At 45.3% G+C, this 12,688-nt stretch overlaps 1 protein-coding gene across 1 annotated transcript in view; it reads right to left on the reverse strand.

The window, feature by feature from the left end:
• Window positions 1-12,688, reverse strand: part of LOC119450774 (uncharacterized) — a 95,914-nt gene that overhangs the window by 51,614 nt on the left and 31,612 nt on the right. Inside the window, exons 2-4 of the mRNA XM_037714278.2 lie at window positions 5,334-5,539; window positions 3,541-3,742; window positions 641-744 (exon numbers count right to left, since the gene is read on the reverse strand). Coding sequence (XP_037570206.1) covers window positions 641-744; window positions 3,541-3,742; window positions 5,334-5,456 — 429 coding nt within the window. The 5' untranslated portion in view covers window positions 5,457-5,539. The remainder of the gene's footprint in view (window positions 1-640; window positions 745-3,540; window positions 3,743-5,333; window positions 5,540-12,688) is intronic.

Here is a 12,688-nt window from a genome sequence, read left to right on the forward strand (position 1 = left end):
CCGTGTTATCGTTTCAGAGCTGTTGGGTACGGCCAGCGGTGCACATCAATTTTTATAGCCTTTCAATTTTACATTACTCGTTGTCGCATCCTACTTGGCCGATTTTGTATTCTGAAAAGTGTAATAAATATTTCCCATTCTTGGCCACGCGATGGATTTATCTTAATCTCGAAGGCTAACGTGCTTTTACGACTCGAGTATACGGTTAAAGTAACACAACTCCTGAAGACACTGCTCCATTGTGATATCTGCAGCTGCTTTCTACATTTGAGAATGCTTTCTACATTTGAGAATTTCTACAGTGAGAAGTGGAAACGCGAGTATGACCGACCATGTAGAAAAATGTACGTCAGGGATACTTCCAGGAACATTTTCGAGCTTCGCAAGAATGCGGCAACACGTGAGCTCTTCTATTCACAATTCCCGCGATGAAACAGCAGCGATGTCATCATAATCCTGTAATACCTGGCCTTGAGTAAGCTTGTAGCATATGCAGACGAGATGCTTCTAGGTCTTTGCAGAAACAGGCCTATATTTGACTATAGTGAGTGGTTAGTAAATATACTCTTGAACAAAAATGCATAACCGTCAGTCCATTCCTCAACACGGAGACCATGTGTGATGTGTTCCCTTAACTCACCTTCAGCTTTAGAGAAGATGCCGCCTTCAGTACTTTTTCAGCGAAAGCGTCCTCCGTGAGAATGTGAGTGCTGTCGCTGTCTGCCAGTTGGTAATGCAGCTCGCCTTGACGCAAATAAGAAGAAACAGTTAGTTAGAATTCATTGTGAAATGCAGCCCACTTGAACACAGACGGACAATATAAACACAATGCATTTCACAATAAACGTAAACCACCTTGCCCAACATTGACCCTTGGTACAGCAAGCAATAAACTACTTGGTGCTCGCTGCTCTGACTGATTTCAACTTTGGTTTTCTCGCTCGTAGCTATGCAATTGTCTCTCGCGTATGCAGCCGGAGATGTTAAGGAGGTGTCCCAGCAAGGCCATGTGACAACGTTTTTCGATGCTACACTTTAAGGCTTGCTGCGTGTAAGTGGCCAAGGCATCTAGGAAAGAGCACACAGAAAAAAAAACTTATTGACACAGTGGTGGAGCTTCCGCACCACGGAACGGCGCGCGCAAAGGTCGGCGTCATGAAAGACGATGAATCGCGTAACCTCCTCGTTCTTCTTCTGGCCCGCCCTTAAAGGTACGCGTTCATTTTTTCAAGCTTCCTTCAGGAAATCTCCTTCACGCTCCAGGCCGCTGGGCCGACGTTGCCCAGGGAACTCCGAAGCCCCACGAAGGACAAGAGTGTTTATCTGATTTTACTGATTTAAAACCGCACATTTCTTAACCTTTGTTCTCAGCAGTGTTCGTTGATAACAACTTACCGGGCGCGAACGAACCAAGCATAAGTAAATGTGCCACAAGATTGTATTTCATGTCTGCAGGAAGTGGAAACTACTTACTGGTTTTTAGGTGCACTCAGGAGCGTGACATAACATGCTCGTAGACAGGACACAATATATTAGGAACTATAATTTTTACGGTTAAGAATCCAAGGCTACCTTGCACGATTAGGATATCAAAGGAAAAGTTTTGGTTGGGTATAACCCCTGATATTGTAAATTGGTGCAAATGCACGGTATGATAATGTTAACAACTTGGCTGCTTGCTTGCCATTAGAATAAGTGCACGCTTCCGGAGCTCAGCTGCGAGACTACAGTGAGCCAAGAATGAAGAAAATAATTTAGAGCCCTTCGACTATGTGAAGATGGAAGACGAGCGAAGCTGTTGGTTTTGTTTAATGATATTTTAATTTTTTTCTTTTGGTGGTTATGTTAAATGGTTGAAAAGACACAGCACATAATTTCGTTGTTTACCTTTGTCTTTTTTTATTCTATTCATTTGGCCACGATATTGATCCTTGACTTATGGTCGCTATGGTAAACTGCAATTTGTTGCACATCTATTCTAGGCATATTCTTACTCAATGTGAGATCAATGCACGATCTGTAGTGTGTTGTTGTTGGCATATCCACTTCAGTGCAACACTTTAAGCCGAAACGTTCCCACGTGATCGATGTCATCCACCTTCCGTCGGGTCTGTCGATGTTCTTCATCGGTAAGAGGACGGTCACTCGAAGTCGATGGGCCCCCACCATCGGCCTGCAGCACGTTGGGCTGCTGCGCGTTCGGCTTCTCGTCACTTTAGCATCCATTCACGCTGTTGAGCGCGTCGGCGCTCCTTGAAGGCGCGCTCTTCCTCTTCGGAGCGAGCGACATGGGTCTTACCCATACCGAGTCCAAAGGGCAACTGAGCACTAGCGAAATGGCTATGTCAAGAGAGAATGAGACACAGCTATTACCTTTAATCACGTTTCGACACGCGTCGTCATATACTAGCGTTTGGTCAACAGCGTTCAACGCTCCGGCGCATTGTTTTTGCCTCTTTGGGTCCCACGTGTGACAAGGGTGCGTTACAATTACCCGAGCCCACAGGGGTATGTGCCATTGAGCTTGGACCCTATCTGTAGCATCACCGGGATCGGCCCACATGATGATTTGTTCTTTGTCAACATCTCGGACACATTTTTTCCAGATCCTAGCCATAGACAGCTTCGGTGTAAAAAATTAACTTTGGCGGATGTGTGTGCCATGTTTTGTAAAAGACATTATCATAAAGATATGCACCATGTTCCTTGAGTGTCATGCGTTTAGCATTGTTGCAAATCTATACTACTTTGTTAAATGTAGTTTGTGTACACTAGTAACTTCGGCAAAGGGGATCTTTGGTATAGAAATGCTACCAAAAATACTAAAATGAGGGCAAACCAGCCCCCAATCAGTTAAACTTAAGTGTATAATGCATGCGATATTACGATCCAGAAGGGGGCGGAAAATTATATATCACGGCTCATCGAAACGATAATGTTTGAACAGGCGTCATCATTGCACGTCCATGTCTTTTTGGATCGAGAAGTGCCAGGCATAGAAGTAGTACCGGCAATGGAAGTGACGTAATTCCATCTGAAATATTAGATGGATGCGAAGTGCCTTTATTACTTCCAGTCGGCGTTGGCAGCTCTAGTAATATCAGGTATTTCAAGGAGGACGACTGCCTTGCCCCAGACAATGTGCGCTTTTTTTTGCCAGGAAATGAAATCTGCAGCATCGTACAATCAGCGCTCTTGGTGATTGCACATAGAAAGCCAGTAAATATTCCGCATCCCTTCCTGAGATACAGTACGATCTTGTGGGCTATGGTACGTTCTCACGAGAGGACACTGGATCACTGTACCGCCTAAACCATGTGTAGATTATGTAAAGAGCCCTACTTGCAGTCTGGTGTATTGGAACTGTATTTTGTTCATAATAGCCGCGACACGATCTACCGAATTATGAAAACAGTGACACGTTTCTCTATTTTCAATAGTTAATCTCTACACTTTGCTGTGGTACTTCAACGTGCTCAAGGTGCTAAATTATCTGTGGTCGACAAAACAGGAAATATCCGTCACAGGCAGACAACTCACGTGCGGTGAGAGACGTTTTCGCAAGCATGACACTTGCGCCGGCGAAGACGCACCCCCACATGGCTACAAAGTTAGCTACATTGTTGCCGAGGTGGACGCAGATTCTGTCTCCAGGCTGTACACCGTGCTTCTGGAAGCCCGCTGCATAGCGTTGCATTAGGACGAAGAGTTCGCTTCGGGTCACGGAGACGGAACCGTCCGCCTGCGTTTGAGATTCATTGTTCGCGCTAAACCCGTATCCAGCGCTTATGCAATTTCTCAGATAAGAGTTACTCCTGTTTAACTTCTTTGCCACCACGTTTCCACCGCAACCAGTTTGTGTTTTTGCAGAAGCTTTTCCTTCTTTCTGCTTTTCCTTCAACAACAGAGGTGGAAACACTGCGCATACGTTACGGGTACAGAGATATATTAAAATACATGTCTAAATTTTCTACATACTATAGCTTAGCGTACAAAATGAGGATATTCTGTATTATATGTACTTAGTATTCTCCATTCCAACTATGACCAAACACTTTGCTGTTTCAATGCTCAGAGCAGTGAGGCATTGACCTATGGCCGTGAGAGCGCCGACCCGGCACCTTTCAGGAAGTTAGCGAATAGTAGATCTTTTGGCAGAAAGCGTGGACTTATCCACCGATGCACAAAGCAGACGAGAAAGAGGTCACGTGCGCCATTATTTGCAGCCAAGCTTTCTGGCTCGGCGACCGGAGAGGGTTGGAAGAAGCGTGTCGAAAGGCGCGTCGGATCTGCTTCAAACACAAGGCTGAGGGGAAGTAGTCAGCAGGGAATTGGTGGGATACGCTAAGTTAAGGTTAATATTCATGTTCTGATAGGGAAAATGCGGAACGTCAAGGGCATATTATCAATTCGTAATTTACGCAAATTGAAACCCGTACGACCCTAAAGGAACACGAAATAGAAATACTTAATCAATTTAGACTGATGTATTCTTTCAATACTCAGTTTTCGGCAGTTCTGCTGCAATAGGTTGACTATTGGAAGAGAAAATGAAGGCCAAAGTTATGGGACGAGATTCACAAAGCTTTTTTTTTTTTTCATAAGTTGGCTTTGCCATTGGCTGCCGGCCTTCGGAAGGTGGAAACACTGTGCATACGTTACCGGTACAGAGATATATTAAAATATATGTCTAAATTTTCTACATATTATAGCTTAGCATACAAAAGGAGAACATTCTGTATTATACGCACTTAGTATTCTCCGTTACAACTACGACAAACTCTTTGCTGTTTGGATAAATTTTTTTCTTACGAAACATTCTAGCATAGGAAGTTCTTGTGAATTCGGACCCTGTTTCTTAAGTATCGCACTGAATCCCTAGCGTCGATACGTCACTTTGACGTCACGAATTTCTTAGTATTCTTTTCTATTAAGGCCGATGTGACTCAATTAATGTTCTTGAAATTTACCAGGTTTAGTGCATGGGTGTTTTGTAATACAATGCAGTAAATATTTAAGGATGAAAAATTAACAAAGCCCGAGCAGGCAGTCAAAATTAATGACGTCGCTGAGAGCTGGTGGGGTTTCATCATGGTCGCGAAACCCGCGACCTGCGTTTTTTGTGCTCTTTTTTTTCGCTTACCAAGCCTCCTCTTGTAGTAAGAGTGACTTTTTTTTTGGTAATGTAGAAGCGTATTTGGCTAACGCAGCTCAATTTATTTTTATTTTTGTGCTAGCTTAAGAAACCATTTTGTGTATTAAGTCACTCATTATGGGATGATTTGCTTCATATATGCCTAGCTCTGCATGCAGAAAGCTTGGAATGCACTTACTAGCGCCAGCTTTTCAGGCTGATCCAGGAGCGCCTGTTTTGCAGCAACGTAAAATGAACAGCATGGTATATTCACCGTGGGAAACGGCGAATACACGACGCCGTCTTCAATCCTTGCTCTCATTTCGCCAAGCTAGTCCCAGTTTTGTAGGTACACAAAATGCGTTCCCTGAACTCCGATGGTATACAGAAGTTCCAAAGGTTAGCCTGTAGAGAAAGAAGCAATTGCCAAGAAAAATTTATAAACTTACACCGCTAACATTAGTAAGATGGCGAAACAACAATGACGTTTCCGAAAAAAACAACTCGTTAATGTATATTGCTGAAGGTTGTGCATAAAGGTTCGCCCGACTTCTCCCTGGAGCATCTTTTTTCACAGCCACGTTAGACGGATCCGGAAGGTTTTTCATGGAAACACGTCCGACGTGTCTGGTTGGTTTCAGTGTGTTTCACGTTAAGATACGAAACTGATCAAAATACTCCTTCTTCGCGGCCACGTTCATTTTGTGGACGTTTTGGTATAGCCCGCCTGAGTGAGGTCTGCCGGCGCAGATTGGTGTGCTCATTCACTGCAGCAACAACTGCGCTAAATTGCATAGCGTTGGGGCGCGCTCTCGCAGGAAGAAAAACGCATTTAGTTCATTGCCTCTCAGGTCGATGCTATGATGACGTTTGCTTCTCACAAATGGATGAATGCTGGAATCCGCCTTTTACATGTCCCGAGTGCGCATGCACTGTACCCTAGCGGCGAGCGCCGAAAACGTTTTGTACGGCGTCGGCGGTTCGTGCAGCAGACGACGCACGCGTATGCGGCATAGCCGTCGAGCATGCGAACTCTTTATTGTCGGCGCTGTGCCGGTCGACGACGCGGTATTTGCGCTGTGTTTCGGTAGAAACTTCAGCTGTTCACAGCGATATTCGGTTAACGTCCGGTACATCGCAATATATGCCGACACGACACCGATGTCGGTCACAAGCACGGTGTAAGATATATACTCTTTAGGTGAGGACACTCGCCAGACTCGATCAACCAGATAAAGTAGCAAAGGTGCGCGCCGATCAGCCCGGTGACGGCAGCGGATACCTATCGGCAGTACAACGCAACTTCAACACAGAAAGCTTTTTATTGGTTTAATCTCACGTTGTTATAGCAACCGGTGGGTCGCGGGCAATCCGAAATGATTGAGTGACGCACGAAAGTAGGTCACCGGGGAGAGGACACGTACGCGTTCCTTGTCGGCGCACGCTCTCGCCTGCGTTCTAACTGAAGTTGCGTCGTTCCGCCGATAAGTATCCGCTGCCGTCACCGCCCCGATAGACGTGCGCCCTTGCTACTTTATCTGGTCGATCGCGTCTAGCAAGCAAGCCGAGAAGTGTCCCCACCTAAAGAGTATATATCTTACACCGTGGTCAGAAGTCAACCTCACGCCGGCGCCAACGCTCGGTCGGCTGTAGTTGTGATACTGTGCCAGTGGGAGACCTATGTTGTCATACAAGTATATGACGAAGAAGCTACCGAACCACGCGACCGTCGACAGCGAGTGATCGTAGTGTGATAAGCTTTCGTACCAAGGACGCCGACAAAACCAGTGTGCTGATCGCCGTGCGAGCGGCCGCCGAGTGAGAACATCGCACCGACAACGTGAATATCGCCGCAAATGCGCTCGTGTATATATTTATTGACGCTCAAATTGAGTCGAAACGTGCTTCCGACGCTGATATGCACGATTTCCAGCCCTTTAAAGCCCTCCACATCAGGCGCGTAGCCAGGGGGGGGGGGGGGGGGCTGATGGGGCTTCAGCCCCTCCCCCCCTGAAATTTTTTCGTGCCGGCATGCACCGCCGACCAAAACTACCACCGACGCCGGGAATGATAATAATAATAATAATAATAATAATAATAATAATAATTTACTTCCCATGAAAAGAATGACATGGTGGGGTTCTGGATAAAAAGTTGCACGCAGACAACTTGACTAGCCCAAAAACTCATCAAAGGCAACAGAGGGCGTCGTGCGCTCACATGTGAGTAAACAGATGGGAAGGTGTCATTTTTTTTTAAATGTGTGTACGAGACAGGCAGAAATACACTTTAACAATTAGAAAAACACGTAGTCTGCATTAACAAGGAAATATTGAATTTATACATGAGCATTATAGATTACATAAAGAAAGTCTTATTATACGAAAACAGGAAAAAAATAGGAAAAAAAAACATAACATAGCACTGTATTCAGTGCAGCATAAACTAAAGCAAATAAAGGGGGGGAAAGTCATACAGTATTGCATATGAACAAATTCATTAAACAACAAGGATTAGTTTGACTGAAAGTAGTTGTGCAGGCTGCACAAGGACAGAATGTCTATTTCTCGAAAGGCGAGGTTACTGAGTTGAAGTCGGAAGTGTATGTCCAAGCATTTGTTGACCATAATTCGTCCTTGAGTGCAGAATTCTCCATTTTTCAGGTGTCCTAGTGTCATAGGCTGCGACATGTTCGTGTAGGCGAGCTATGTTGAATCATTCTGCATTCTGTCTACAATGTCTTTTTCACGTTCGAAAGACATTTCTGCACGAACATTGCCAACTCGGGCTGGATTTCGTGGCACCTGGGGTCACGTAACGCAAGGAGCCCCATCCGAGCACAAACTTTCAAGGGCTTTTCGATAGCGAGCGGGCGCGTTGCGGCATCTCGCAGCGGCCGCGGAATCTACGGAGCGCATGGATTTCAATTCCGAAATTTTATGGGTGTAAAGTTCTCATAAACTTTTGACGCGAAAGGTTCACTGACATTTCTAAAGGCGAGCTTCAAAAGATTTTCAATTCTGGAACTTTATGGGGTTAATGCTGTTATAAACTTGGACAACATGCGTGCACTGGAGCCCTCGTGTCCAAGCCGTTCCAGAAATGAAAGCACGCGCTCGCAATCTTCCACACACACGAAAATACTAAATATTACCGTGACTGTGAGCTAGCAGCTGATAATTTTCTCCAAACATTTTCAGGACGCGTGCCCAATGTGATCGATCAGCTGGACCAGGGCAGGCAAAGTAAAATTTGAGAAAACAGGAGAAAGGAAATGGCCAATTCTTGAGGAAATTCTTTTTGCGGGCTACAAGGTCTGGCTCTCCTTGGCCACAGGGACAGTGGCCCTATGAATCCAAGCATAGGCCCCCTGAAAATACAGGTATTTTCAGAGCGCTTCTTCGCATGCGAGCTGATTGTGGAGATACATATCTGAAGAACCATTTGGAAAGTTGCCCCAGTAATGCCTCGTATTTAAGCCCAGATGCACAAAACCAAATTATAGAAATTTGTGGCGAAATTATCAAAGAAAGCCTAGTTGCATAAGCAGGCTGCTTCTCCGTACTTGCTGACGAAACGACGGACATCGCCGGAATCGAACAGCCTACTGTTTGTGCAAAGTACCTAAATAAGGATGCCAACGACATCGAGGGAGTGTTCTAGGTTCTAGCACCGGAATAGATGCTCATCTCTCATTGCGACTGCAGGTTCTATGTAAATGTGTACAAACTGTTCCAGATTCTAGTCACCCTTCCAGTGACCACTGACAGCGCAGAGAGAATATTTTTTCACAAGCGTTTACTAAAAAAACTACTTGCGCTCCACAATGTCTGTGAAACGCATGGTTAGACTGGTGCTTCTATACACCCACAAAGACGTCGGCATCAACGTGTCCGAAGTCATTGACCGCTTCGCTCAAGTTCCCCGCCGAGAGAAGTTTGTCCTTTAGATAGCGAAGCAGCAAAAATCAATGCAACTAAAAAGCTCTATTCCTTCAGGTCCATAAGCTCGTAATTATGAAAACGTATGACTGTTCGTCAGCTTTTAAAACCGCAGAAATTTTAGCCGTTTATTCTAGCAGTTAGCATCATGATCAAAATTATCATGCGAATAAGAAAATTACGAGGACATCAATAACCAATTTTGACCGACATTGCTCATTGAAAGTCCGGCCCACGATGCGTTTGCCAAAAATACACTCGGATATTGGGTAGTAACTTGCCGCATCATCTGTGTCTTTCGCTTGTCCTTTTCTTTCCTTTTTAGCTACCTGCTTTTATTTCTTTTTTGAAACGAAGCAAAACCCTCCTTTAATTTTGGGTGCAGAATAATTGTTGCCGCTGTGCAGGCAGTTAAATTACACATTTGCGTACTGATTTCTGCATCATTCCTCTATTATTCTACCTGTATGGTGCTGTCGCGACCGCTGTATAGCCCGAGTACATGTCATGATGTCTGCGATCATAGTTTTGTTCTTGCCTAGATCATCTGTCTTTCTGTGCGCAAAGTTTACTATCTCTGACTCCGAACGTGTTTATTTGTCTTGTTTGACGCATAATATACAGTGACGTTTGCTTAAATACGTAGATTTATTGGAGACTTAGACGTACTTTTAAATATCTTGTTGCGAGGTGTTGTGTATACAAGCAGTGAACTTTGTTCCTAGCGACTCTTTTTTGCCCTTAGCTAGTTGTATCTTCGCATTTGTATATTCCGTTCTATCTTCGCATTTCTAATGTATATTTTGCAGAACTCCTACTTTTATGTGACTGCCACAGATACGAAGATGAGAGGATTGCCCTTCGGACAGCTTTGGGGCACTTGGACGACAGGTTTTTTACGGAGGAAAATATATTGGGCGCGTGGCCTCGTGCGTCTGCTATGTGCAGGGCTATAAAGGCGCTGCTGTGTTTTTTGAAGTGCACAAGTCTGTGTGACCGCCTGTGACGAAACTCAGCGATGAACGCTTAACTGTAAATGTGCAACGTGTCAACTTCTCTCTTCCTTCTCTTTCAATCCCTTCTCCCCCTTCCCCAGTGCAGGGTAGCCTACCGGGCTCAGCATGTTTAACCTCCCTGCATTTCCCTTATGACTTCTCTCTCTCTCTACTTTTTATTTGTACTCACTGTTGCGAGTATAATCTCGGTGTAATTACAATACACGACCGGTAACAGCTGCTCCTGCGCAATCTATTGCAACGAGGGACAGCGTCATTGAGGTTTTTTCCTGGCCGTTGCATATGTGCAAAAATGTAAACAAGGTTCTTGAATGACGAAGATTCATCAAAATATTTGTCCTCAACTTATTCATTAGATGGCCTTTACGTTCTTCATATCAGCTGTATTCATTGCTTTGCTGGTTTAGAACTCATATAGTTCTAATGGCCGTGTGATATTTTCTTTCCTTATTAAATAGACGAAAAAAAAAACGCGGCCGCATTGACATCAATTATTTCTGCCAGAATTTTTAAGACATACGAATATATTCTTTTATGAAAAAATACATATTTTACTTGACAGTGCGTAGCGTTCAATAATTCGTGTGCAGCATCTAATATACAATGACATTGGCAATGCAGTTATTATTCATGTATTTGATCCCTCGACAAATTCTATAAGGAGGAGGCCGCGCTGCAACCTCAGCCTCCCCCCCGAACAAAATTTCTGGCTACGCCACTGCTCCACATCAAGCTTGAGGCGGTGTCGATCTCGTTCAGGCAGCTTCATTAGGCCTGACACAGTCACACAGCCTACAATTTCGTCCCCTACCGGCGGACCTGAAATATAGGATAATCAAGTACGACGAAGGAAACTGCTTATGCAGTTCGGTACTGACCTTACCGACTTGAAGTGAACCACTCAGCATAGTACGATGCACACACAGAGTGGGAAGCGGCGACACGGCGCAGTGCTAATACCGCGGTACAGGCACCGTTCTTGAACGAAGGCTGTCGGTCGCAGTCGCCGGCGCTTCCATGAACGAAGTGCAACTACGGAGAGTGTATTTGTTGCTGCCAGATTTAGTAGTTACCGAAAACACAGATTGCCTCTTATGCTAAGCAGGCAACAAGTAATGGCCTTGTCAACAAGTGACCTTTCGATACTGCATCGTAAGCAACAACACCGCTCGTTGCCACGCGAGTACGGCGGGCATCGGCATTTTCGCGTGCCAGTGCGGCTAGGTGGTTGTTGTCGCCGTTTTCGATGTGCCCGGGCCGTTGATGCCTTCTCGTCTCAGTGTGATCACTTCTGGTATGTGCATGAGAAGTGTTAGTATATGCTTTGAACATTTCCTCATAATTTCGTCTGAGCGGTGCACGGTTTCTACTGTACTTGAAGCGAACAGCGAGCGGTGGCCGTACGCGTGCGGATGTAAACGAATGCGCCGTTCTTGCGTTGCATAAATACTCTGGGCGCAGTGTGGCCCCTTCAAAGAGCTATGGTCACTGTGGTCAAGACTCAGCTATAGAAGCAATTTTTATCATCCTATTAGCGTACGTTCAGCGCACGTCTAACAAATGCATGAACCCTGCTGCTATATACGATACGGCTAACCTCCGCTGAGCGGAATCGACCCCAGGTTAAACTTGATGTGGGCGGCTGGCGAGTGCTCACGTTCGAGCATTTCAACTTCCAAAGCATGTTTGGACTCGTATTCGGTACGAATAAACATGAATAACACGAATACAAGCGTAGGCGCTGTGTCAATCGCGTCACGGTGCGATGTATTCGTCAGAGGCACATCGCACGGTGACGGGTTTTGTTGGCGAAGCTGCACGAAATCCCGTCCTCATATTTTGACGACTTACGGTTGTAAGTCGCACCAGAGTCATTGCCGGTCTAGGCACCCTGTCAACAAGCGGCCACTAACACAAAACGAAAATTACAACGACTGACGAATGCACAAACCCATTTCAGCTCGCTTCTTGCAGCGTGCCTCTGCGTCTCGCGGGGCCCCGACGCCGTACATATTGTTTCTCGCGAAGTCCGCTAAGGTGGCGCCACAGCGCAATGCAAAAGGCGGATTACACTCCGCTTGCGATCCAATTCAGTGATTGGTGGAAATGCGTCGGTGCATCACGATTACAAACATTTTAATGTCTAAACTGAGATCCACGAATTAACAGAAGCCTAAGCGAATCGAAGCGCGGAAGTGCAGCTTTTCGACAAACAGTTAGCTCCGCTGACCGCTCTTCAAGTCGCCTACAGTTTTCGTTCACGAGTAGGCCCGAGTTATCCTTCTACCGTTTGATTTTTACCCCACATACAGTTTTCTTGACACTTCATGAGACTGCTTTAATCATACCGATGTGCAGACCACTAAAAAAATGGAAATCGGTAGCGCGTGTTATGACGTCATATTAGGCATACATTTGAAAGTATTTCCAGCCGTTGGGCGTACACAGTGACACTTTGACGCTGTTTTGTCTACTAAAAGTAGCAAATACTGTATTGGTGGGGCTGCTTGCTAACGTGAGTGGGAATCTAGTGCACTAGCTCACTTTGATGACAATCAGTGCCAGAGGGGCTGAGGGTTCGGTTTTCTAGCAACACA

Source organism: Dermacentor silvarum, chromosome 4, assembly GCF_013339745.2.
Source record: "Dermacentor silvarum isolate Dsil-2018 chromosome 4, BIME_Dsil_1.4, whole genome shotgun sequence".
In the NCBI taxonomy this organism is placed as follows: Eukaryota; Metazoa; Arthropoda; class Arachnida; order Ixodida; family Ixodidae; genus Dermacentor; species Dermacentor silvarum.